Source organism: Cebus imitator, unplaced genomic scaffold (assembly GCF_001604975.1).
Source record: "Cebus imitator isolate Cc_AM_T3 unplaced genomic scaffold, Cebus_imitator-1.0 Scaffold932, whole genome shotgun sequence".
Lineage (NCBI taxonomy): Eukaryota > Metazoa > Chordata > Mammalia > Primates > Cebidae > Cebus > Cebus imitator.
In genome coordinates this window covers 113,445-141,432 of record NW_016108247.1, presented here as the reverse complement: position 1 = coordinate 141,432, position 27,988 = coordinate 113,445, and the positions used below count along the sequence as shown (strand labels likewise).

Here is a 27,988-nt window from a genome sequence, read left to right as displayed (position 1 = left end):
ATCAATTCTGCTGTTAAAACACTCTGATGCACTCTTCAGTATGTCAACTGCATTTTCAACTCCAAAGTTTCTGCTTGATTCTTTTAAATAATTTCAATCTCTTTGTTAAATTCATCTGATAGGATTCTGAATAACATTTCTGTGTTATCTTGTTGAGTTTTCTCAAAACAGCTATTTTGAATTCTCTGTCTGAAAGGTCACATATGTCTGTCTTTCTGGAATTGGTCCCTAGTGCTTTATTTAGTTTGTTTGGTAAGGTCATGTTTTCCTGGATGGTCTTGGGTCTTGTGGGTGTTCACGTGTCTAGGCAATGAAGAGTTAGATATTTATTGTCGTCTTCACAGTTTGGGCTTGTTTGTACCTGTCCTTGGGAAGGCTTTCCAGGTATCCAAAGAGACTTACTTGTTTTGATCAAATTTTTTTGTCACTGCAATCATATCTGCTTTATGGGGAACCCGAAGCCCAGTAATGCTGTCACTCTTGCAGCCTTGTAGATGTACCACCTTGGTGGTCTTGGATCAGATCCAAAAGAATTATCCGGATTACGAGGCAGGTATTCTTGTTCTCTTCTCTTACTTTCTCCCAAACAAATGGATTCTCTCTTTCTGTGCTGAGCTGTCTGGAGCTGGGGGAGGGGCAATACAAGCACCTCTGTGGACACCACCACTGGGACTGTGCTGGGTCAGACCTGAAGCCAGCACAGCATTGGATTTCACCCAAGGACAGCAGTAGCCACTTCCTGGCTACTGTTTATGTTCACTCAAGGACCTAGGGTTCTATAATCAGCAGGTAGTGAAGCTAGTCAGGCTTGTATCCTTCCCTTCAGGGTGCAAGTTTCCTCTGGGCACAGGCAGGTCCAGAGATGCCATTAGGAAGCAGGGCCTAGAATCAGAAACCTTAGAAATCTACCTGGTGCTCTGCTCTTCTGTGGCTGAGCTGGTACCCAAGCCATAAGACAATGCCCTTCCCTCTCTCTCCTCCCCTTTCCACAAGCAGCAAAGTCTCTCCCCCAGGTTACCACCACCCTAGGCGCATCACAAGCACTGCCTGGCTACTGCTAACATTCACTTAAGGCCCAAGGGCTCTTCAGTCAGCTTGTGATGAATTCTCTCAGGCCTATAACTCACCATTCAGGGCAGTGGGCTTCTCTCTAGCCTAGGGCAGATTCCGAAATGCTGTTGATGAGTAGAGGCCTGTAATTGGGAACCTCAAGAATCTGCTTGGTGCTCTACCCAACTGTGGCCAACCTGGTACCTAAGCTGCAAGACAAAGTCCCCTTTACTCTTCCCTCTACTTTTCTCAAGCAGAAGGAGTCTATCCCTATACCCACCACAGCTGGGCATGTGTTTGGTCACACCTGGAGCCAGAATGTCTCAGAGTCTCACTCAAGGCCCATGGCCATGCACTACCTGGCCACTGTGCTGATTGTTCAGGGCCCAAGGGCTCTTTAGTCATCACGTGGTAAATCCTGTCAAAACTGGGTCCTTTACTTCAAAGTAGCAGGTTCCTTTCTGACGCAGGGAGTGTGTCAAAATGTCATCTTGGAGCTATGGCCTAGAATGGGAGTCTGATGCCTCTGCCTGGTGGCCTAGCCTACTATGGCTGAGCTGGTATCCAACTTACAAGATAAAGTCCTCTTTACTATTACCTCTCCTCTCCTCAAGTGGAAGGAAGGATTTTCTCCTTGAGCTGCACTATATAGAATTAGAGGAGGGGTGGCACAAGTACTCTTGCCCACCCTAGCTGATGTCTCACTAGGTCACATGTACCCCAAGTCCATTGGCTTCGAGTCCAGCACAGCACAAGGATTTGCCCAGGGATTGCAGTCCTTGTGGCCTAGACTGCTTTTCAAGTCTATTTAGTACTCAGAGCACTTTAAGCTCATGGTGGTGAAGCTTGCTGGAACTCATGTCTCTCTGAGCCTTCATATAGGAACTTGAACTGGAACTTAAGGGTAACAGAAATCATGGACATAAACTAGGAAGGAAGTAGTATGCAGACATCAGCAAAACTATCCCTTCTATAGTCAATGTAGTAAAAAAAAATTTGTAAATAAAAAACATGCTCTAGATATAGAGTTTAATCAGGAGAAATGAAGGAGAAATATTTACAATTTTTTTTTTTTACTACATTGGCTACAGAAGTAGAACTGGCAAGCAGGGGGAATATCCTTGTTTAAAATTACTCTCCAGTAGAAAAACAGATTCTTCAGATCATTTATGAATGAAGTTAGAATCTCTCTAAAAATATTTCTTGGAAATACAGACTGCCTGCAGATTTAAATGTTGGCACTAGTGTGATATGAAATTAAACAAATTTACTGCAGATGAATTTTACTGGCACGGCTAGTGGCAAAGAAAGACTCATATGTAAGGATTCAATTTTCCATCCCAGCCTCATCACTTGACTCACATCCCCTTCCAGGCCAAGCCTATCTTAGGGTACTGTTTCCAATTGGAGGCTGTGGCAGACCTCAGACAGTGGCACTCTGATTACAGGGCTCCGGGAGTGGCGTTATCTCACATTGCTCTGTAAGTAGCCATTTTTCCTCTTTGACTATGACCTCCATCCCCTTTATTCCTATTGAGGAGCATGGAGTTTCATGGTCAGCCTTGTGCTCTAGCCAGGTACTTTCTTTCACCTCCTCTTTCCAGAGTGTAGTTGATACTTTGTGGTTGCTAATTCAAGGTACCCTGTTTCTTTTGTTATGTTTTTTCAGTGGGAGGTATGGAAAATCCAGTAAGTAAAACCAGTTTGAGTACTACTCTCTGTGAGTTTTTGCTTTCATTTACTCTTGCCTATCATTGCCAACATTCTTCCACTAAGTGTCTCTGATAGAGGTGCACATATGTAGGACATTATCATCCACTGACAGATTAGGGCAAGAGAATTGTAAGTCCACAAGCAGAGAAGCCTGATCAAATCCAGCCATACTCACGCAGAAATAGTCTTTTCTCGAGGTTCTGGAGGAAGTCCCACTGTCAAATGTTTCTGGTGGGAGAGAAGGTCTGTGCAGGCCTAACAAGAAATAGCATACTATTACCCTTTATGTAGCACCTCAGGTTTCCACAAACATTTCTTTTCAGCTTAGAAACCTTTGCTCCTCCTTAACTTAATGACACACTGAACTCTCTTCCTCAGAAAATACCATGAAGATCAGAAAAGAAGGATTTCTAGGAAGGAACAATGAGGTCTTTTCATCTCCTAGAAAGTAGGAACTTTTTGTTTGCTTTGTTTTGGGTTTTTTTCTTTCTTTTAAAAAAATTTGTTTAAATTTTTAAATTTTTAATTTTTATGGTTAAATAAGAGTTATACATATTTATGGAGTACATGTGATATTTTGATACAAGCATAGAATGTGTAATGATCAAACCTTGGTAAATGGGACATCCCTTACCTCAAATATTTGTCACTTCTTTGTGTTTGCAAGGTTCCAAATCTACTTTTCTAATTATTTTGGGATTTACAACAAATTATTATTAATTATAGTCTCCCCATTGTGACATTAAACACTAGATATTATACCTTCAATCTAATTGTATTTTTGTGCCCATTAACCAATCTCTTTTTACCCCCCACTCCTGACTACCCTTCCCAGTTTCTGTTATCAATCATTCTACTCTCTACCTCTATGAGATCAACTTTTTAAGCTCCCACATATGAGTGAGAACATGTGCTATTTGTCTTTCTATGCCTGGCTTATTTCACCTAACACGGTGCCCTTCAGTTCCATTCATGTTATTGTAAATGACAGTTTCACTCTTTTTAATGCAGGATAATATCCAATTGTATATATATACCACATTTTCTTCATTCATTCATCTTCTGATGGACATTTAAGCTTGTTCCATACCTTTTCTATTGTCAATATTGCTACAATAAACATGGTAGTTGTAGATATCTCTCCCATATACTGATTTCCTTCCTTTTTGAGATATACCCAATAGTTGGACTGCTGGATCACATGGTAGTTCTACTTTTAATTTTTTGATGAACCTCCATGCTGTTTTCCCTAAGTGGCTATACTAAGTTCCATTCCCACCAATGGTATATAGACATTTCCCTTTCTAGGAGGTAGGAACCTAGTGTGAATTAATTCTTAAGATATAGAATTCTTAACATCATTATAAAGATGTTATAGTTATCATCTTTATATATATATATACACACATATATATATAAAACATTTAAAAAATTTATTTATTTATTATACTGTAAGTTCTGGGCTACATGTGCAGATTGTGCAGGTTTGTTACATTGGTATACAAGTGCCATGGTAGTGGGTACATGTGCAGATTGTGCAGGTTTGTTACATAGGTATACAAGTGCCATGGTAGTGGTTTGCTGCATCCATCTCCCTGTCATGTACATTAGGTATTTCTCCTAATGCTATCCCTCCCCAATCCCTCCAACAATATATAACATTTTTATAAATTTATAATTCTTACTTGTCATTCATAAACAAAAAGAATTGAATATCAAATTTTACATGGAAAAGACATCTCAAATGGCTGGAGGCTATGGTTGTTTTAAAAAACAATTATAGAAACCGAATTTTTAAAAAGCACTCTTATTTAGATTTGGTATAAATTAAAGAATTCATAGTACCTCATCAAGTGCTTCCACTTTCTTCCTTAAGATCCCAGAAATGTATCGGATCAGGCCCCAGTGACGAATTTCTCCCACTTTGCCATACAGCTCAGTAAGAAGCTCTCTGACTGTAGCACTCCCTTCATTATACAATTCAGTGTTCCAGTCAGGTCCTCTAGAATTTCAAAGATAGGACTACATCAGTTATAAGTAAAGCCTTTGGCAATAATCTTTTCTTTCAGTGTTATAATGAATATGCTGAAATTGAGGGACATTCTGCAAAATAACTGATTTGTATTCTTCACAAATGTTAATAACATGATAAACGAAGACTCAGGAACTGTTCCAGATAAATAGAGACTCAAGACACCTGAGAACTGAATAAAATGCATGATTTTAGATTTTTTTGTTATAAAGACACTATTGGACTATATCACAAATCTTAATAATATCTGTAGATAGTTAATAGTATTGGCTTAATGTTAAACAATTCCCTGATTTTGGCAATTACACTGTGCTTATGTAAGAGAGTTTCTAATATTTAGGAAATACAGACTGAATTATTTAGGGTTAGATGGGGATTATGTCTGCCACTTACTCTCAGATGGTTCAGAAAAAATAATATATGTGTGTGTGATTGAGTATAGATGATGATGTTGATGTGAAAGAGAGATGGAGATTAAAAGCTCAGTGGCAATGTCTGAGGGATCTGGATGAGGACTATCCAGAATTTTTATTGTACTATCCTCACAACTTTTCTCCAAGTCTGACATTGTTAAATTTTAAAGATATGAAAAAAGTGCTATGAGATCTCAGAATCAAGGGAAGATTATTTTTACTATTAGAGATTGGAGAAAGTTTCATGTGGGTGACAGATAACCTAGGCCTTGACAGAGAGATAAGCAAGAAGTAGAAATGGAGTGTGGCAAAGGAGAATATTCTAGGCAGAAAACACAAGAATCAAAGTAGACATGTGGAGGCTGTGTTTTGGGTATAATAAATAGGCTGATTTAGTGACAGCATTCACATTATAAGGGAAGAGCAATGGTAGATAAAGGTTAAAAGTCAAATCATAGAGGATTTAGATTTGGCCATGATTCTCTATGGTAGCGTTGATGCTGTAGCGAGAGGCAGGGTATGAGTAGGAATTGAAGACAATGATACAATTTCAAGTCTGGGTTACTCGATATCAGCTCTGCAAAAATTTTAAAAATTAGCTTGGCATGGTGGCATGCACCTGTGGTCCCAGCTACTCAGAAAGCTGAAGTGGGCAGATCACTTGAGCCTAGGAGTTCGAGACTGCAGTGAGCCATGTTCATGTCACTACTCTCCAGCCTGGCTGACAGTAATATTAAGTAATATAGAAAGTCACTATATAAAGGTAAGGGGGGTCAGTTAAGCAAGAGGATGTAACAATTGCAAATGTATATGCACCCAACATGGTAGCACCTAAATATATAAAGCAAATATTAACACACCTAAAGGGAAAGATAGACTATAATACAATAATAGTAGGGGCCTTCAACAGCCCATTTTTAGTAATGGACAGATCACCTAGACAGAAAATCAACAAACAAACATTGGATTTAAACTGTACACTATACCAAATGGACCTAACTGATATTTACAGAACATTCCATCCAAAAGCTATACACATTATTCTCAACTTTTCATGGAACATTCTGTAGGGTAGATTATATATCAGGCCACAAAACAAGTATTAATGAATTGAAGATCAAAATCATACCAAGTACCTCTTCTGATCACAATGATATAAAACTAGAAATCAATAACAGGAGCAGCTACAGAAACTTTACTAATACAAGGAAATTAAACATGCTCCTAAACAACCAAGGGATCACTGAAAAAATTAAGAGGAAAATTACAAAATTTTCTTTAGGCAGATGAAAAGGAGACGTGACATACCAAAACAGATACAAAAAATGCTATTCTAAGAGGGATGTTTACAGCGATTAATGCCTATATCAAAAAGTAGGAAGATCTTAAATATATAACATAATGTTACACCTAAAGGAACTAGAAAAACAAGAACAAACTAAACCCAAAATTAGTAAAAGGAAAGAAACAATAAACATCAGAGTGGAAATAAATAAAATAGAGACTAAAAAAGCAATACAAATGATTAACAAAACGAGGACTTGGTTTTTTTGAAAACATAAACAAAATCAACAAAGCTTTGGGTAGACAAAGAAAAAAAGAAAGAATAAAAGAAAGAATACCCAAATAAATAAAATGAGAGATGAAAAGGAGATATATAGCCTGGGTAACATAGTAAGACCTCATCTTTCTAAAAAAATAATGTAGCCGGGCATGGTTGCATGCACCTGTGGTACCGGCTACTCAGGAGGCTCAGGTGGGAGGATCACTTGAGACTGGGCAGTCAAGGCTGCAGTAAGCCATGATCATGCCACTGCACTCCAGCCTGGGCAACAGAGCAAGACCCCGCCTCAAAAGAATAAAAAGAAGATGAGATATAACTGATACCACAAAAATACAAAGAATTGTTAGAAACTATTATGAACAATTATATGTCAACAATTAGGAAAACCCAGAAGAAATGGATAAATTTATGGACACATACAATCTACCAATATTGAAGTATGAAAAAACAGATCTGAATAGATCAATAACAAAGGAGACTGAGTCAGTAATAAAAAGTCTCCTATCAAAGAGAAGCTCAGGACCAGATGGCTTCACTGCTGAATTGTACCAAATGTTTAGAGAACTGATACTAATTCTTGTCAAACTATTCCAAAAAAAATGGAAAAGGGGAGAGTTCTTCCAAACTCATTTTATGAGGCCAGCATTACCCTGATACCAAAACCAAACAAGGACACGACAAAAAAAGAAAACTAAAAGCTAGTGAGAACGTTCACCACCTAATGACTATAAAAGCCCCAGTTTAGTTTCCTTTCCCTGGGCTCTCAACCTTTTTTAGGAGCAACCTGGGAACCTTCTTTGCTCTTCCCAGAAAGCCTCATTATGTGAGTAATAAATATTCCACACCTTCTTGGTATGTATACGTCACCATCTATCTCAACATTCAAACCGAATTTAGGGGAGGAAAGTCCACCCTGCATTTTCATGGTGATTACAACATGTAAAAGGAGGCAGAGCCGATTATTTTTGTATGGGTCTGTGAGGTTCAGGAGAGAAGAGTTCAATTTGGACATATTAAGTTTGTACTAATACAAAGTACCTAGCAGGATGCCTGACACATAGCAAACAAAAATGTTGGTTCCTTTTTCCTATAAACCTTTATATTCTTTCTTCTCTTGAGTTAAGAATTTATCTATACATTTGACTAATTAATGAGGCTTAAAAATAATCTAATAATGACAATAATACTTGTCAGTTATTGATTACCTACCATGTGCCAGGCATTGTTTTATAGACTTCATGGATATTATGTCTTAATCTTTACAATAACTCTATGAGGTATATATAATCCAAATTTTATAAATGAGAACAATTGAGGCTTTGAAGTCACATGATGGATAGGTTGTTAAACTATATTCAAATCTAGATCACGAAACTCCAAAAGCTTTGCTCTATTTATTATGTTATACTTCCTCTGTATATGAACATTAAACTAGATTGATAATATCCATCACTTACTTCATAGTATACAGTATGTAGAGGATATCAGCTTGTTCCTGTAAGCTTGAGGTCTCCTTCAACTGTAAAACCAGTGCTTTGAAGTCCACCTCTCCAGACTGGTCTCTAGGAAGGTGTATTTCTACACGAACAGAGGGAACCTTTAGTTTGAGAAATGATGAAAAGAAATTAAGTTCACAAGCGCTCAGCTTAAATAATGCCCTAGAATGAGTCATCTTTTGACCTCTTAACCTTTTCCAAAGTAATTCTTTAAATATTAATGAAAAGCAAAGGAAAAACAATGAAACCTTCCAGATGCATAATACAGCAATCTAGTTTTCCCAAAGTCTGACCAGACAAACTTGCCCAATGTAAAAGTGAACTGAAAAGAACATGTATCTTCACCAGGATAGCATTTTGCCTACCACTAGTTACTAACAAGAACCATAATGGCTAGTTCTATTATTTTCCATAAAGATGGCAGTTTTTCAAAAAGCCGATAGAAATACCTCATGCACAAATTTACCTGGTCCTCCTGTCGAGGATGAGGTGAATCAAGTAAGTTGAATGAAGGCTGGGAAGCCTGAAATAACTTCATAGGAAGATACATGTGAACATCTGTAAAAATATGACATTTGTGGGAAATATTAGATAATTAGGAGATTAATCAAAATGCACAGTTGACTCCAACAATGAAGTCACATGTGAGTCAGTTCTTTATAGAACAAAAATGAGAAATTTCTCCTTTCTTGGTAATATCAAAGAAATCTGAATATTAGATAACATAAAGAATGTCCAATTAACAAGTATATTTTGAATTGAATTTCTAGAATTATAGCACTAGCTGGACATGTAAGATATTAAATTTACTAATGTAATTAATCCACAATGGTGCTTGCATGCACTGTTACTTTGATGGAATATGACATATAATAGAAAGAACTCAGCTGCATTTTATATTTTCTGAACTTTTCTAGGTGAATATCTGGCTGCTAGTGGTTGGATTTCCCTAAGAATAAGTGAATGAATGGATGATCCTATCTAGGGAATAAAAAAAATGTAGTGGCTGACCAACTTTGAGATATTCTTAAGATTTTTTTACTTAGAGTTCATTGTTGAAATACTTACCATAACCTCTAAAAAAAGACTTTCCATTTTCACCACTTTACAGATACAGAAAGAGAGATATGGAGCTCAAATAACTGTTCAAGCAAGTAAGTAGCAGAGCTGGGAGTTAAGCTCAAGTTTTCTGGTTCACAATTGAGAAGTAAAACTTAATAAACATTTCTTCATATAAGCCCTTTCTCAAGGAAGCATACTCAATGGCTATGCTAAGCTTTCCCCTGTTATAAATGATAAATGATTCCCAATGTTCATGTTTAATATCTTTGGTTAGTAATGGTCAATAAAGTTTTAGACAGCAAGAGCATGCATCTCAATCATTCTCATCATCTGTAACATGTTAACATTCAGGTCTTCCAGGTGTGGCCAAGGAGCCCTTCTCTCCTTTCATATCCAGCTACTATAGAGACATTGAACACTCTTAGGAACCATGACTACTCCTGGCAATGTGTGGCAGATGACACTCTCCACTGCAAATACAACTAAAGGACGGTGATGGTCATGGGGAGGGGAATGGCAAAGTTGTGAAGTATGATATTATATTTGACAAAACAGGTCTACTTTGCTGGAGCAACAGAATTCCATAGAAGTAAATTTCCCAAAGGAAAAGCTCTTTCTACCATTTTTAACTTTAATGTTATAGTTGAATATGCTCCATGTCTCTTGTTCTGCCTCTTCTTACCATGTTACTAGTTTAACTAGACTACATAGCACTATCTGCAGCATAACTATACACAATTCACTAATTTTACAAGTATTTGAGTCTCTAATGTATTCTAGGCACTGTCTGAGATGCTGGGGATAAAGCAGTGAACAAAACAAAGTTCCTGCTTACATTGTAATCGATGCCCGCCCCAATCCTAGGCTTCACGTCATCCTGTGCCTGACTCTAGTGAGTCATGGCATTACTCACTCTGTACATGCAGTTCCTTGGCCTTGGTCACCAAGGACATTAAGTCGCAGGTTGTTTGCACAGCAGCTCGGAACCAATTTAGCCCTCCCTTCTGTGAGGTAGGGGCTAGTTTAGGATGGGGAGCAGTGTGTGCCAAAAGGTGATCTAAATAATGAGCAACTTCATCGCCACAGCGAGCTGCAAGGTTAGTGGGGGGAGGGGAAAGAGAAAAAAATGAAAACATTTTAGTTACCGTGCAGTCTACCCCAGCAAAGAGAATGATTGGCTCCTATGCTCACAACACAGTACCAGAAGTAGGTTGTTTTTAGCTCATGGAGGAAAAGTTTGTGATCATATTACTTCACGCTTTAAGATTCAGAGACCATGACCATTTACCAGGACCCACCTCTTCTTCAATTTGCTGAGACAAAGTCAGGGTTCTTGAAAGCAGTATGAGCTTGTTTTATACTGGAGCAAGCATTTAGTAATCTGTGTATTTGCGTGTGTGCATGTGATGGTAGTGGTGGCAGGGATGGAGGAGGACCAGAACAGGGATCTTCAAGTTGCACTAATGTGAGGGGACTTCTGTAAGGAAGGGACAGGAAAGGTCTAAAATCTTTTTAGTCACCTCATTTGCTTATTCACCAAATATGTGTTGGGTGCTATGTACCAGGCAGTGTACTAGGTGCTGATATTTCAGTGGTGAAGAGGATGGATATGGTACCTATTCTCTTGGGTTCCCCTTCCCCCATACATCTTCTATAACATTATCTCTGAGTATGGGTAATGGAAAGAAAAAAAATGATATATCCTGTGGAAGCTTAATATTTCAGACTTTACATGAATAATCACAATGTTTATAGTTAGAAAAGCACACTATTCAGATCAATACCAAAGTCTGCTATATCAGTCATGAGTCATCTGGTTTTTTATTATATTTACTAATCTCTCCAGATATCTTTCTGTGCTCTGATATGGCTAATGGGAACTAGCAGAACTGTAAGAATGGAACTCATATTCAGTGACGTCCTAATGACAAAGATTGCAATCTTGAATACAATCTAGAAACTTGAGTGGAGGATTATGAAGAATACAGAGAGAAGCTCTTTGCCCACAGAAGGGCTGGTAAGCAATAAATACATTCATTTTGAGATGACTGACGAGTAAACCCAGAAGTAAGAAAGTGACTCAGAATGCCATAATGTCAAATTCAGTAATACATACCATTAGAAAGATATATTTTAGTAATCCAATGGAATGAGTATTACAGATAAAAATCGCAACTATCCATAGAATAGCAAACAATCTCAATATATAATCTTATCGTCTAATTTTCTTATATTTAATGTACTTTTCCAACAAAGAAATTCAACTGTTTTAGATCTTACAAAAACAAATACAGAATGAATGAAGTGGTACTTAGGGAGTAAATGCCAGGTCCAAAAAAAGAAAATAGTTCTTCTGACTGCCAATGTGTTGTCCTATTGTATATGAGATTGTGCTGGCTGACCTCACTGAGGAAAGCAAATTTATTTTGTTTTTTCTCCGACATACCACTCTAAAGATAAAGAAATTGGCTCCTTAAGATACAGGCTAACAGCCAAATACCCAGGCATTTGAAAGCAGGCAAATCATGTTTTAGATGGCTAGACAAATAATTCTTTCTTATTGGCCCTTCTCTGTATGGGACTCAGGCAACATAATAACTGCTCCGCCTAAGTCGGTATTTTAACACTATAGGGCAGTGTTTCTCAGTCATTTTCAATTCATGCCCCTGCAATACTTTCTCACTATATCACCTTTGTATTCCTAGAAGCCAATTATAGTTTGACTTAGTTATATTTGTCCAGTTTTTACTATGAAAATAACAGGTATACTGACTAGGCTTTTTAAAACTACACAGACCTCCCCAGAGATTCTGATATGCTCTTCTAATATTACATAAAAAGGACTCTAATTAAATTTCATATTTTTATGCCTTTTAATGTCAAAAAGCAGTACTGTATATGTATTATTTTCCTACTTCATACTTGACTAAATATCTCTCACCACTGCTTCTTCCCATGTCAAAATCACCAGCCACTTCAAATGCTGGGAGAGGAATCTTCCCAAATTGTAACTGTAAGAGACAGTCCAACTCCATACTCCACAATCACCACAAGAATATTAGACCAGAAACCAAAGGTAAGTAGAAGGAGCAAAAGTAAAGCCAAACAAAAGTAGAGATCTAGGTGTATTAAACAGGAGTGAGGATAGAACACTGTGAGAGTGCTGGCAGCATAAATTATTAAGGATGGTGCTAAACAATATTTTGTATTTTTGTCCAGCCAGGCCAGTGCTTTATGAAGTCTCCTTACCATGACTGGTTGAATCATAATCATTCACCCAGTTGCCAGATTCTAGGTCCTCATCGTTGTCATCATAATCTTCACTGTACAGTTTACTCTCAGGTCCAGGGTCCATGAAGCTCAAGTGTGTGCAACACGATGTTGTCAAAAACTCTGACAATTTACCTGTTTGAACCCTAAAAATTAGAGGAGAAATAGGAAACAGAAAATCAGGGGTGATCCTTTTTTTTTTTTTTTTTGAGACGGAGTTTCACTCATGTTGCCCAGGCTAGAGTGCAATGGCGCGATCTCGGCTCACCGCAACCTCCGCCTCCTGGGTTCAGGCAATTCTCCTGCCTCAGCCTCCCGAGTAGCTGGGATTACAGGCACACACCACCATGCCCAGCTAATTTTTTGTATTTTTAGTAGAGACGGGGTTTCACCATGTTAACCAGGATGGTCTTGATCTCTTGACCTCGTGATCCACCCGCCTTGGCCTCCCAAAGTGCTGGGATTACAGGCTTGAGCCACCGCGCCCGGCCAGGGGTGATCCTTTTTAAACAACACAATCTTAGTGATAAAAGGACACCTAGCATGTTTTGTTGGGGGATTACTAATGTGCCTATATTAATATAAATTTTGTAAAACTAAAATTTTACAGCACTCCTAGGCATGGTGTACATCTTAAATGGTTAGGGCACTGTGTTAATAAAGGTTACAACTATGGACTAACAATCTACCAGCAGAAGAGTTTTGCTCTCTTCTACTGCCATATACTACATTGCTAACTATGCCAAACATCTGGTAAAAATTTGCATTGGCTACTGGAGAATCCTGGAGAAAATGAAGATAATTCATCACAAATCCATCACATCATTTAAAAAACACCCCAAGGGCCATTTTGAACATACAGGATGGTACTTGACAATTTTATAAATTATAGTAGACTGTAAGCCATACCGTATCCTACTTATGAAGAGAATTACAAAACCCAAAAGCAAAGTCAGCATTACCAAATTTCTAAAGAGGCCAACTTGAAAGGGCTATCAATGGCCACATCCTGGATAATTAGATTATTGAAATAATGACAGAAATGGATCATGACATATTGAATAAAATAAGAATCTATGAATCTATGCTGATACTAAACTACAAAATAAAAGGGGGGAAAGGAGAGCTCTTTTTTAACATAAGAATTTCAACCAATAAGTGTATACAGAATGATAGAAACACTATTTAATAACTCCATTAGTAATAAGTGATTCACGCAAGAATCAATAGAAGCGAATATGATTTGATCAAAGACTGTTGGAGAATGGATATGCAGAAACCTGGTAGATACCAGGCTGAACACTTTAACCAAGTGATCAAGGTTAATACTGCCCGATAATGTCACAACAAATCTCATGTGCCTCCTGAAATGATGCACTGAAAAGAACTATAGTAAATTCTTATAATTACATGTTTCCCTGGCATCTATTTTGAATGTAAGTTTAACTTTCTCACACCAGAAGCAAAACTCAGTCATTTTTGACACAGTTTCTAGTTCTACACCTTCCTCAGTTCCTCACTGTGGTCAATCCACATATCTGCATTATACAACTTCCTCCTGGTGACCGCCACCTTAAGGGACAGCTAAATATGATCTATTTGACTAGCCTTGCTGATCCCCACATCCTTCATGAACTATGCCAATATGCCACAGTGATCACCTCTCAGTCACAGTGTGACCTTCTGGAAGTCATGCCTGCTTACTTTAAACCCACCAATTAAAAATCCCCAAGGAATATCTGTTTGGATAATGCCCTGGACCTCAATAAAGGCATTAGTCCATGGGTCTCTCATTTTCTCTTTCCACATGTTCCCTGACCTCAGTGTGTATGGCCTCCAGGTATTTTGTGTACCCCACCCGCAGGACCTGTAAGTAATAAAATCTTTACTTCCATCTTGTGCCTCTCCTAACCATTGAAGGTGTGTTCTCCATCTTAAAGATCCTAAATTAAAACAAGGACCCAACAACACACAGGTAGTATTCCTGCCAAAAACATATAGCCTGAATCTAATCATGAGAAACAACCAGACAAATCCAAATTGTGAGATATTCTGCAAAATAACTGACCTACATTCTTCAAAAATGTAATGAAAACTGTCATGAAAGACTGACAAAAGGCTGGAGAACTCTTCTAGATTAAAAGATATCAAAGAGATATAACTAAGCACTAATGTGTGATCTTTGATTGGATCCCTGACTGGTGAGAAAACAGCTATGATAAAACATTATTGGGATACTTAGGTAACTGTTTTTACTTTTCTTTCTGCTTTATTTATTTATTTGTTTATTTTCAACTTCTATTTTAAGCTCAGGGGGTACATGTGCAGATTTGTTACATGGGTAAATTGCATGTCACAGGGGTTTGGTGTACAAATTATTTCATCACCCATAGTAAGCATAGTATCCAACAGTTAGTTTTGTAATCCTCACCTACCTCTGGCCCTCCACCCTTAAGAAGTCCCAGGTGTCTATTTTTTCTATGTTTTTTCTTATACATACATGCCTATGATATAGTTTAATTTATAAATTAAGCATAGTAAGAGATTAAAGTAATAATCATGGAATAGAACAATTACAACAATATAGTATAATAAACGTTATGTAAATGTAGTCTCTTTCTCTCTGTCAAAATATCTTATTGTACTGTACTCACTTATTTGCAGACTACAGGTTGACCATGGGTAATTGAAGTATCAGAAAGTGAAATTGTAGAAAAGGAGGGACTATCATACATAGAAAGGCATCACAGGTATGCCAATGCTACACCCAGCCCTGTAATTTCATTTCATTTCACTAAATAGCGTATAGTGCACTTACCTTGCCCCACCAAAATAGCCATCTTGCATTTTTCGGAGTGCTGCCAGGATACTTGAATTCAAGCTTGTTCCATCTTCATCTTGAAACGAAGAGAATTTTAAAACAATCTTTGTGGTTTTAACTCTGAAGTAGGGGGAAATCTTTTAATTATTTCAAATCAACATTCTGGTGGTTATAGCACAAATGAGACACTCCTCATTGACCACCCTGATTTTAACAATTTCTTGGGTGTTTAAAAAAATGTTTGTCTTTTTTTTTTTTACCTTTTTGTATTTCTGGGATGTCAGCTTCTCTAGCTTCTGGTCCAGGACATATAAGCCAGAAGGAAAACCCAAGACATTCACTACTCTGCTATTCTTCAGGTGCTAAAGTCCCTAGCTGATCTGCCTTCTTTCCAACTTTTAGAGTTTTCTTATGTTTGTTTTATATATAACGTCAAGGATTTTTAGCTGCACTTAGCAGGAGGAATAGGGAAAAGTCAGTCTATGCCATCTTGTCTCAAAACTAAAAGTCATTTTTTAAAAGTAAAAGTAAGGATATGAAATTTTCTAAATATGACCTTGACCAAATCTTACAAATTATGATAAGTAGTGGTATCAATTTTCATTTCTAAGAAGGATATAATTTCACATTTGACTTTCTCTTTAATCTAATAATTATTTGGAAAAAAATTTAATTCCTTTATAGTTAGATTCTTTTTTTAACTATTCCGTGTTAGTCTTATGTCACATATCTGGCAATATCATCTGTATGATTTCTACTTTTAAAAAATAAAGATTCGGCCGGGCGCGGTGGCTCACGCCTGTAATCCCAGCACTTTGGGAGGCCGAGACGGGTGGATCACGAGGTCAAGAGATCAAGACCATCCTGGTCAACATGGTGAAACCCCGTCTCTACTAAAACTACAAAAAAAAAAAAATTAGCTGAGCACGGTGGCGCGTGCCTGTAATCCCAGCTACTCAGGAGGCTGAGGCAGGAGAATTGCCTGAACCCAGGAGGCGGAGGTTGCGGTGAGCTGAGATCGCACCATTGCACTCCAGCCTGGGTAACAAGAGCGAAACTCCGTCTCAAAAAAAAATAATAATAATAAATAAATAAAGATTCTTTGTGTATTGTATCTTTTGAATACAGAGTTATGTATACATCCAGAAATACAAAAATCAAGTTTGTTACTCCTCTATGTCTTTAATTATTTTGTATAATTGATATGTGACATTCTGATAGAAGTATGTTGTTATTTCCCATCATGAATATATAATAGTTTTCTCATCTTGTCCCTAGGTTTTCCTAAATACTTGCTTTATACATTTAATTCACATTATTCTGTACATAAAAGTTTACACATATCCTGTTGGTGTACTATTTATCAATATAAAATATCCTTCTTGTCCCATTTACTGATTTTTGCCTTGAATTTTATTTGCTATTTTTGATATTAATACTGCTACAACTGCTTTCTTGTCAGCATTTATATGATACATCTTTACACATTCCTTTCTTCCATCTTTCTGATTTTATTTCAGGGATATCTATAATAAGCATCCACCTGGATGCCATTTATGTATTATTTTTGCTCTTTTATGTATTATAGGAATCTTTGTCTTTATTATGAGAATTTAACTAATCTACATTTCAATGTGATCACTAATGTTTGTTCTGTTTTCACCAGCACAAAATTTTTACTTGCAAAAACACTCTGCTATTGGTAATGTGGACTTCAGGGACTGAAAGATCTGGTTTCAGGCCTGGCTCTGTTACTTACTAGCTTTGCAACTTTGGACAACGAGTACCTACCTGAATAAGATTGTTGTAGAGATTTCAAAATAATTTATTGAAAGCACTTAGCAAAGTGCCTGGCACAGAGAAAGTATTCAGTAAACATTATAGTTATTATTGCTATTGTTACTATTTTTTGTTGTTGTTGTTATGTGACCGCATATCAAGTACCAACAACGCTTGATTTAAGCCTAGATCTTTAGTTTTATTCTGCTTCTCAAGCTGTGGCTATGTATCTCATCCCAACCCTCAGGTATTTCAATTTTTAAATCTCTTTGTCACTATACAAATTCATGTCGCTTTATAACTGGCATATTTCTATAAAATGTCTCTGATTCCATCAATGCAGCATCATTTACCTAGTGCTGTGGTCTGAATGTACCCCCAAATTCATTTGCTGAAACTTAATCACCAATGTGATAGTATTAAGGAGTAGGCCCTCTAGGGTGATTAAGTCATGAGTGTGGAGTCATCATGAGTGGGATCAGGGCCCTTATAAAAGGGCTTAAGAGAGTGGGTTTGCTTCTTTTCTGTCCCTTCTACAATGTAAGAACACATGTGTGTCAGCTTCAGAGGATGAAGCAACAAGGCACTATCTTAGAAGCAGAGACTTCACGTCCTTCCCAGACACCAAACCTGCCAGCACCTTGATCTTGGACTTCCTACCTCCCAGAACAGTACAAAATAAATTTCTGTTGTCTATAAATTACCCAGTATTTGGTATATTGTTATGGCTATCTTGATTCATCCCTTATATATAGTTAGCCAATACCTGACTTAGGTGTTGCTTAAAATGATTTGTATCTTTCTTTTCCATTTTACTTTCATTACCTACAATCCAGTGTACCTTCTCTTCACCTCATATGTGGATTAGTTTCCCGGACATCAGTCTCTCCTCACTACAATATGTACTGTCACCAACTAATAGTCCCCAAATATTATTTTTATCATATCACTCCTTGCTCAAAAACTTTTGATAGTTTCAGACTTCTGAGAAAATCTATCTTAAATATCTTTGCTTTTTTCAAGGTCTTCATTATCGGACCCTACCTTACTTTTTCCATTTTGCTTATAATTATACTCCAACACACAGACTCCACTCTATTCAGGTGGGTCACTTCATTCTCCTCTTACAGGTCAAATTCATTCTTACCTCTAGGCCTCATTCATGGTATTTTCCTCCTCACTTAAAGTACCTTTCCTTCATTCTTCCTCTCATCTGAATACTGTCCATTCCAAAAAGCCTGGCTGCCTCAGTTGAGAAATTTTGTCAACTGGACCTCCTTCACTGTAAAGTACTGATTTAATGGTTCAGTAATTCTTTATATATTATCTTAAATTATTTTCTATCATTCTTGCATATTAGCTTTGCCTCTCCAATTAGACTGTATACTTTCTGAAGACAATTCTGTAAATATAGTAGTTTTGAAATAGGCACTTGTGTTAATTGTCTTAAGTAAAGAAGAAAGGCAAAAAGGAGAAAGACTACCCTACTTCCTCAACTCCTGTGATACTGAAGCACTTTTGAGATGTGACCAAAATCCCTAACAGTCTCTCTGGATTTTGAATGATTCATAATAAGGGATTTTTCTTTAATGAAAAGGAATTATATGTACTTTGGCAGTACAAACAGGCCTTTGGAAGCAACAGGAGAAACACAGAAAGAAAACAGTTGCTTCAGTATTGGCTCTAGGCCTCCAGGAACTGAGAGAATAATAAAGCCTTTCATTCAGTTTCAAGGAAGCAATGTCAGGAAATCCAGCCAAAAAAAAAAGCCTTTTTGCTTTTTCCCCTAATAGATTTTACAGCTTCAGTTAGACAGGCTTTGGGAGAAGCAGCCTGGGAAATTATCTATAAAATCTTGATGTACCGCTGGAGTAAGATAGATGAAGATATAGTATTATTGTCTTTAAAAATAATTGTATGCATAAAGTTTTCGAAAATTGACCTAGAAATTAATTATCTAAAGTAACTGCCAACCAAATTTTAAGTTATCCTCTGCTACATTTTTTGAATTACAGCTCTCAAACTATCTGAAAACTATTCAATTATAGCTCTCAAACTATTCTTGTGTATTGATTTATATATTACATACTTATAGTCTGTCTTCACCTTCTAAAGCATAAGCTCCATGAGAACAGAAGCCTCATCTGCCTATTCACTCCATGTGTCCCCAGTGCTTAGAAAAGTGCTTGGCATAAAATAGGAGCCCATAAATACTGCTGAAAGAATAAATTATAAGAAGTAGCTCTCTAGAAACACCAAGATGTTGAAGGGCTAAATCTTTGTCCTATTTCAAAAATACATTCATTCCTTGCCTCATGCAGCCCTTACCAAGCATGGTGTGTGAGACGGGGAAGGTGATGGTGGGCTGGCCTGTCATCCGCCAGCGGCTACAGAGGTAGGAGAGGTCTGTTCTAAGCATTTCCACTATCATCTTGTTGTCCAGGGCCAGGTAGAACTGTTGCTGGTCTATAAACTGATATAAATAAAAATAATAGCTCAGAATAATTTACTCTCACAATTATCAAGTAATATTTTAAACAACTCACATATTCAGAAGGTTATCCAAGATGTGATAGGGCAATGATACCTCCAAATTTAATGTCTAATACATTTCAAAGTATCTGGTGGTTAACTGGCACATATAATAATTTCTGACATTTTTACAGTATGCTGCAGTTTACAAAGTATTTTCAAGTATATACTTTTATTTAATCTTATAACCCTCCAGTGAAGGGTTTTTCTTCTTTTAATAGATGAAAAATAAGACTAAGAGATGATATATGGATTAGCAAAATTATATGGCTAGCAAATGGCAAAGTCAGTCTATACCTACCTCATCTGCATGATTTCAAATGTAAGATGGCAAATGGGGAGTTTAAGCTTTCTTTCCAGAAAATAGTTTCTCCTCCCCATAAACACATATAGTCAGGTTTGCTATTATCATGTAGGTGATAAATATCAGGCTATGTATTTAATAACAGCTAAAACAGTACTGACATTTTTGATTAGAAGAGTATACTGAAGATTTCTATGAATGGAAAAAGGGCTCTTCCTCCAAAGAAAACACACAATTCAGTAGCTGAATAAAAAAGACTGTATTTTGTTTATAAAGGACACATACAGTTTTATTTTTAACTTGTATTAAAAGTAAGGATTACTTTTGTAAGTACTCTAGCATTTGTAAAATCCTTAGTTACTGTTTCTGCAACACCCAGGGTTACTTTTGGTAGTTCAATCACTTGGCGAAACTCTGTTAGAAGTTCAATTCAGTTCAACTCTACAAATATTCACTGAGTAACTTATGTGCAAGGCCTGGTGGAACTCTTTGACACTTATCCCAACTCCAATAAATGTTTTATTTCTGCAATGTTTTTCTTTTATTTCCATTCATTTCACTGCACATTCCAGCTTATTTCACCTACCTGTGGAGTGAAAGTAAAGATAGTTTTCCGAATGTCATAGAGTTTTGAAGTTCCAAGCACTCCCATGTGTCTGTAGGGTCGTCCACTGAGTTTCATTTTATTGTTGCATCCTGACACAGAATTGAGAAATGGTAAAGATATTTCTAGAGCACAAATCAAAACAGCAAACATTTTTACATGTACACACACACACACACACACACACACAGACACACACACACAATGTATCTATATACTTATAGACACACACACACATTCACTGTATTTCCTTGAATTTAAGTTGTCTTCTTTTTACAGTTTAGCATTCTGAAATTGGAATCCACCCTATAATTGATGTCTATGTTAAATGTAGCTGAATTTCTTTTTGTCTTCCAAAAGGCAGTTACGAAACCAATACCTCTTACAATGAGAAAATAATTTACTCACACACATATTTTTCTTTTATATAATAGGATAACATTGTATATATGTTCTGAAACTTTTTCCCTCCTAACACATATTAAATATGCTTACTACTACTTTTTTATTTTTTGACTAGAACACATTTTTCTTGGGGATTTAATTTTTTTCATTTGCTTTACCTAAGTGTTATACTTATCAAATATGCCAGTTTTAGTGTTGCTTCATTCTTAGGGGACTATCACCCTGAAGAGACAGAGAACTGTCAAAGCCTTGATCATATTCCAGGGTCCATGCAGTAAAGCACACATATTACCTGAGGTTGATGTCACAACCAGGTTTTCCTACTACTCCTTCCTTTTTGTTTCTATTTAATAGTGTAAAATAGATACAACATAAATTTTACCATTTTAATGACCTTAAGTGTACAGTTCAGTAGCATTACGTACATTTACATCATTATGCAAACATCACCACCATCTATCTCCAGAACTCTTTCATCTTCCCAAACTGAAACTCTATGCATTAAACAGTAACTTTTCACGTTCCCTGCTTCCCAGTCTCTGGCAACTACCATTCTACTTTGTACTTCTGTGATTTTGTTATCTCATATAAATGGAATCATACAATATTTTTCCTTTTGTGATTAGCTTATTTCATTTAGCACAGTCTTCAAGGTTCATCTATGTGTAGCATATGTCAGAATTTCCTTCCTTTTAAAGACTGAATAATATTTCATTTTGTATATACATCACATATTGTTTATCCATTCATTGATGGACATTTGGGTTGTTTCCACTTTTTGGTTATTGTGAGCAATGCTGCATGTTGGTGTAGAAAATGTCTGTTCAAGTTCCTATTTTCACTTCTTTTGGATATATACTCAGAAGTGTAAGTGCTGGATCACACAATAATTCTGTTTAATTTTTTGAGGAACTGCCATACTGTTTTTCCATAGGGACTGCACCGTTTTACATTCCCATCAACAGTACACAAGTTTTCATGTCTCCACATCCTCACCAACACTTGTTAATTTCTGGTTTTCAATAATAGTCATCATAACGAGCGTTAAGTGATATATCATTGTGGTTTTGATTTGCATTTCCCGAATTATTAGGGATATCAAGCATCCTTTCATCTCCTTATCGTTTATTTGCCTATTTTCTTTGAAGAAATATATATTCAATTCCTTTGCCCATTTTAGAATCCGGCTGGTTTATTTTTTCATTGTACAGCTATAATGTTTCTTTAAATAGTCTGTTATTAATCCCTTACCAGATGCATGACACATAAATCTGTTCCTCTATTATGTGTGTTGCCTTTTCACTCTGTTGATGGTATCCTTTGATGCACAATTTTTATTTTGATGAAGATCAGTTTCTGAATTCTTTTCTTTTGTTGTCTGTGTTATCTGTGTCACACTTAAGAAATCATTGCCAAATCCAATGTCAAAAAGTTTTTCTTCTTTGTTTTCTTCTAAGAGTTTTATCATTTTAGGTCTTATGCTTTGGTCTTTAATAAATTTTGAGCTAAATTTTTGTACATGGTATAAAGTAAGAGTTCAACTTCATTCTTTTGCATGTGGGTATCTAGTTTTTCCAGCACCATTTGTTGAAAAGACTATTCTTTCTCCATGAGTGGCTGTGGCACCCTCACTGAAAATCATTTGACCATATATACAAAGGTTATTTCTGGGTTTTCCATTCTATTCCATTGTTCTATATGTCTGTCTTTATGCCAGTATCATACTGTTTTGATTACTATAGCCATGTAGTATATTTTGAAATCAAGAAGTGGAAGTCCTCCAACTTTGTTTTTCTTTTTCAAGAATCTCTTGGCTATTCAGGGTCCCTTGAGACTCCATACAACTTTTAGAACAAATTTTTCTATTTTTCAAAAATTGTCATCTGGGCTCTTGATAGGGCTTGCACAGAATCTGTTGATAGTTTGGGTTGTACTGGCATCTTAACAATATTATGTCTTCTAACCCATGAAGACAGCATGTCTTTCCATTTATTTGTATCGTCTCTAATTTCTTTTAGGAATGTTTTGCCATTTTCAGTGTACAAGTCTTTCACCTGCTTGGTTAAGCCTATTCTTAAGTATTTTATTCTTTTTAATGCATTATAAATGCAACTGTTTTCTTAATTTCCTTGTTAGATTGTTCATTATTAGTGTATAAAAGTGCAACTGACTTTTGTGTGCTGATTTTGTATCCTATAACTTTGCTGAATTTGCTTATTTCTTCTCTTAGGTTTTTTTTGGTAAAATCTTTAGAGTTTCCTCCATATAAAATCATGTCATCTGTGAATGGAGATCATTTAAATTTTTCCTTCCCAATTTAGATGTCTTTTTATTTCTTTTTCTTGTCTAACTGCTCTGGCTAAAACTTCCAATACTGGCCGACTGTGATGGTGTGTGCCTGTAGTCCCAGAGGCTAAGGTGGGAAGATCCCTTGAGCTCAAGAGTTTGTGACCAGTCTGGGTAATACAGTGAGACCTCACCTCAAGAAAAATGCTATGTTGAGTAGAAGTCTGTGTGTCTGTTTTATCTTTTTTTTTTTTTTGGCTTTTATTAATTTACCAATTAATAACAAGTCATGGTTTTCTAAGTCATCTCTTGTTATATTTTTTCAATGCTGAATATAGAGTATAAAGAATTGTAGAGGCTCTGGATGATATTTCCCTCCAGAGATGATTCAGTTTATATTAGCAGGCAGATACAGTATAAGCAGATCTTCTCAGTCTAATCAGGAATTGAGAAGATTGTGTTTTAGGATTTGTATTTTAGACTTTCTAAGAACTTGCCTATTTATGGTTTTTCCTTACTCCTAAGGTGTAGCCCACTCTTTAGGGGTTACAATTGAAAGTCCAAGGTGTTTATCATAACCCCTTCCACATAGGAAGGTCCTGAAATGCAATTTTTGTCTCCCTAGAACAGTGAGACTTTCTGCTTAGTTTCTTGGCCCCTTGCTTCATGCAAGCAAAACTTAAGAATCAGCAAATGCCTCAAAGGTAAACTACACAGAGAACAGTGAGTTTACTTCTTTGAGGGTCCCTTCTGTCGAAGGTTTTGGTTTCTCAAGTCCTGGCTGTTGTAATTACTCTCTGAAGCCTTCACTCACCTTCATTTTTAAAATCCAGCCATTCTAGTTATTCTTAGTATGATAGCCCGATACAAGCTACTTCATTACAGCTGGAAGCTGGAAATCTACCTTTTGTTTTTAGGTATAATACAATATACATAATTTCACCATTCTTGTTTATACACATTATAGTGCTTCTAATTGTTGTTTTGCCACCACAAATTATAATGTAGTGGACATCCTTAAATATCTATCTTTGTGTACTTGTATGAGTGTTACATAAGATATATTCTGGGCTGGGTGCAGTGGCTCATGCCTGTAATCCTAGCACTTTGGGAGGGCAAGGCAGGTGGATCATGAGGTCAGGAGTTTGAGACCAGCCTGGCCAACATGGTGAAACCCCGTCTCTACTAAAAATACAAAAAATAGCTGGGCGTAGTGGTGGGAGCCTGTAACCCCAGCTACTTGGGAGGCTGAGGCAGAAGAATTGCTTGAACCCAGGAGGCGGAGGTTGCAGTGAGCTGAGATCGTGCCACTGCACTCCAGCCTGGGCAAGAACAGTGAGACTCCATCTCGGGGCGGGGGGACGCAGAAAAAGAAAAGGATAGATTCCTAGAAGTAAGGTTGTTGGTCAAAGATATGTGCATTAAGTTTTTTTTATAGGTAATGCCTACCTGCCTCTAATTTACACTACCAGGAGTGGTGAGAGTGTCCACATCTTCAAATGTTTATTAGCACTGGATATTGGCAATCTTAACTTTTGTAAAATTGATGGGCAAAAAAAATATATAGCACTATTCTTTTATTTTACATTTTCACAATCATTGGAGAGGTTGAAACTATAACTTTAAAAATACAGTACTAAGAAAGGAGAAACAGTGATCAACAGAGCCAAAAGGTAAGATTAAAATATCCACACATATGAGTCAGTATATGTATGTACAGTAAATGATAAAGGTGGAATTTCAAAACAACATATATACGAATGATTCAAACAATAGTGCTGGAACAATTGGTTAATTATTTGGCAACAAGTCAGATTTTTATCTCATATGATAAACTAAAATTAACATTATAGCCTAAGAGTTAAATGTAAAACTGTAACCATAAATAACAAAGAAAATGCAGTGAAAATGGATTTGACCTAGGAATGAGTTTATCTTTCTAAGTGTAACTGCAAGGAAAGAAACCAAAAATTTTATTACATAAAACATAAAACTTCTATACATGAAAGCAAGCACAAAATTAAAGGGCAAATAATAAAATAGCAAAATATTGCAATAACATGTAGAAGAAAAAGTGTCAGTATCCCTAATATATTTTTAAAAACCTCACAGAAATCAGTAAGAAATCAACAAGTATCCAGTAGAAAAATGGCAAAAGAATATAAGTAGATGATTTGCAAAATAAACAGAAAAAAGGCTATTTATGAAAATAACTTTTGAAGAAATTATATAATACAGCCATCAAATTGGATTGTAGGTGGCTACTTACCAAAACATAACAGAAGTATATCATATATTGTTATGTTTCCAGAAAAACAGAATGCAAAATCCATTCTTAATGACATAATTTTTCTAAAAACATTTGTGTACTTATTTTATTTAAAATGATTGGAAATGAATATGCCAAAATAAAAAGAGGCTTCCTCAGAGTGGTGGAATTACAAGCAATTTTTACCTTTTTCCTTTGTGCTTGTCTCTGTTTTCCAGTTCCCTGCAGTCAACGTGTATATATCAATTTGTAATCAAATAACTTACAACTTTGAAATTTGGAGAGAACCAGAATAGCCTACCTATTCAGATAAAACTAGGAGATAAATTCGTAATTCTTGAAAGACTGAATAATACATCTGATAAAATGGATACATCTAATATTTAAATATTTGCACAAAGGCAAGAAAATAATTATCTAATAGAAAGTAATAGACTAGGAAATATATATATTATAAATCTCACTGATAAAAGGTCACCATAAAATATATTTAAATAATTGATAAATATATATATAGAAATGTGCAGACTCTATTAGATAAGCAAGTAATTGCAGACACATAAGTTTCAAGAAAAGAGGTAAAGCAAATATAGAAAAATACACAGGTCACTGGGAAATAAAGATAGAAAAAGTAATTTATACATATTAAAACCTATTTAACTAACCAAAATAAATAAAACTCCAATTTTAGTAGGGCAGTAATAAAGAAAGGTATATTTTATTTTTTAGTTATGTCACTATAAATTAGTTTGTCTTTATTAAGAATAATCTGGCAACATGTAACAAGAGCTGAAAAGCTGTTCACAATCTTATCCAGAATCCCTTTACTGAGAATATATAAGAAAACAGTGGTCTATGCAAAGGCATTTATAGGACAAAAATTCTCAAAACAATTCAACTAATAATAAGGAAACAATTACTTTAATTTGATGAAATACTATATAGCTATTCTAACATGTGGAAATGCATCATGAGAGAGTAAGTGAAAATAAACAGAACACAAGTGAATACAGGCGTGCTAAAGATAATTATCAAAATGTATCTATATGCACTAAGAGATTAGAAAAGAATTAGCATTATATAAAGATTTGAAGTTAATATTTAAGTTCTTACTTTTACAAAGTTGATTAATCTCATAATTAAAAAAAATAAAGATATTTTGGAACTGACTATGAAATACAGAGCATTTGAAGTGAGAAAGAGAACTCTGTTTAGTTAACATATATAAATAAATACATCTGGTAAAGAAATATCCCTTTTTCCTTCATGGAATTATGGCTGTCATTTGACATATGCTTGGGGCAATTTTGCTATTGTGAAACTGTTGCAATAATAGAATTTTGAAGAACCACTCATTTGACTGATAAGTAATCAAATGTTGCCTCATCGATCATACCTTTTCTGACTTCCCCAGGCAAAACTATCCCTTTTCTTCTGTATTTCAGATGTAATACATGGTCATAGCATTTATAAGATTGTACTGTGATTATCTGGTTGCATGCCTCTGTCTTTCACAGATCTAGCCCGGTGCCTGGTACGTAATAAGTGAGCAACAAATACTTATGAATGAATGAATGAAGCAAATGAAAGAGCATATCAGGAAGATAAATGTCCACTTGTTACTTGAGTTCCTGGAATGTTTGATCATTCATTGTTTTTATTTCCTTTGGCTAGAAAATAATAACTTAGTAAGAGGCCCAAAATGGAGTCTAGGTCTTGAAAATATAAATAGTAAGAAGATTGCTTCTGTTTGTTGGAGAGACCTGATGTGAAGCAGGCAGATTCCAGAAATGATGGTAGAAGTTCCTGTTTCCCAGTAAGATATGCTGATTTATAATAACGGAAGTGATGAAGCAATGGGTAAAATTAACCTATTAACTTTTGAGTAACAGCCAGAGAGAATCAAGTCAAAGTCACCAATAGGTTTTGCATAAACCCAGAACTGTAGAGACTTTTAAGAGTTACAAAAACGGTGACTATAAGATCAACTAGTACTCAGGTGGGTAAGATGTTGGCTAGAAAGGGAAATACCTTCCTTATGTCAAGGGATTTAGTGCTAGTGGACTAATATCTGGAGACTATAAGTGCATTATAGGTCTGCGGCTATAAGGAATGGCCAAAAAATAAATAAAAACAGGAAGCAGGTTCTGGGAAGGGGTGAGGTATGTATCCTGCCTAGCAAAGCATCCACCCAAATAAATCAACCTCAGAAGTTTCAGAGCCTTGACTTGGTATTTACTTCAGTTAGGGTGGAGTAAACAGAGGGAACTAGGGGTATTTTATAATAATCAAGCTCATTTGTGGCTAGATTTCGGAAATTAATTAGGATCTGAGGCATATTCAGTAAAATTATTAATTTCTATGTATACATATTTTAGCTTTTCATTG

At 36.1% G+C, this 27,988-nt stretch overlaps 1 protein-coding gene across 3 annotated transcripts in view; it reads right to left on the bottom strand.

The window, feature by feature from the left end:
* Positions 1-27,988, bottom strand: part of LOC108298313 (phosphorylase b kinase regulatory subunit alpha, skeletal muscle isoform) — a 108,652-nt gene that overhangs the window by 17,608 nt on the left and 63,056 nt on the right. For 2 of the 3 annotated variants that reach the window (XM_017521007.2, XM_037735723.1), the window contains exons 15-23: positions 20,623-20,732; positions 19,529-19,673; positions 15,419-15,497; positions 12,580-12,746; positions 10,244-10,420; positions 8,735-8,826; positions 8,230-8,369; positions 4,609-4,765; positions 2,939-3,018 (exon numbers count right to left, since the gene is read on the bottom strand). In XM_017521007.2, the coding sequence (XP_017376496.1) occupies positions 2,939-3,018; positions 4,609-4,765; positions 8,230-8,369; positions 8,735-8,826; positions 10,244-10,420; positions 12,580-12,746; positions 15,419-15,497; positions 19,529-19,673; positions 20,623-20,732 (1,147 nt within the window). The remainder of the gene's footprint in view (positions 1-2,938; positions 3,019-4,608; positions 4,766-8,229; positions 8,370-8,734; positions 8,827-10,243; positions 10,421-12,579; positions 12,747-15,418; positions 15,498-19,528; positions 19,674-20,622; positions 20,733-27,988) is intronic. The other variant, XM_017521009.2, reaches the window with a different exon arrangement.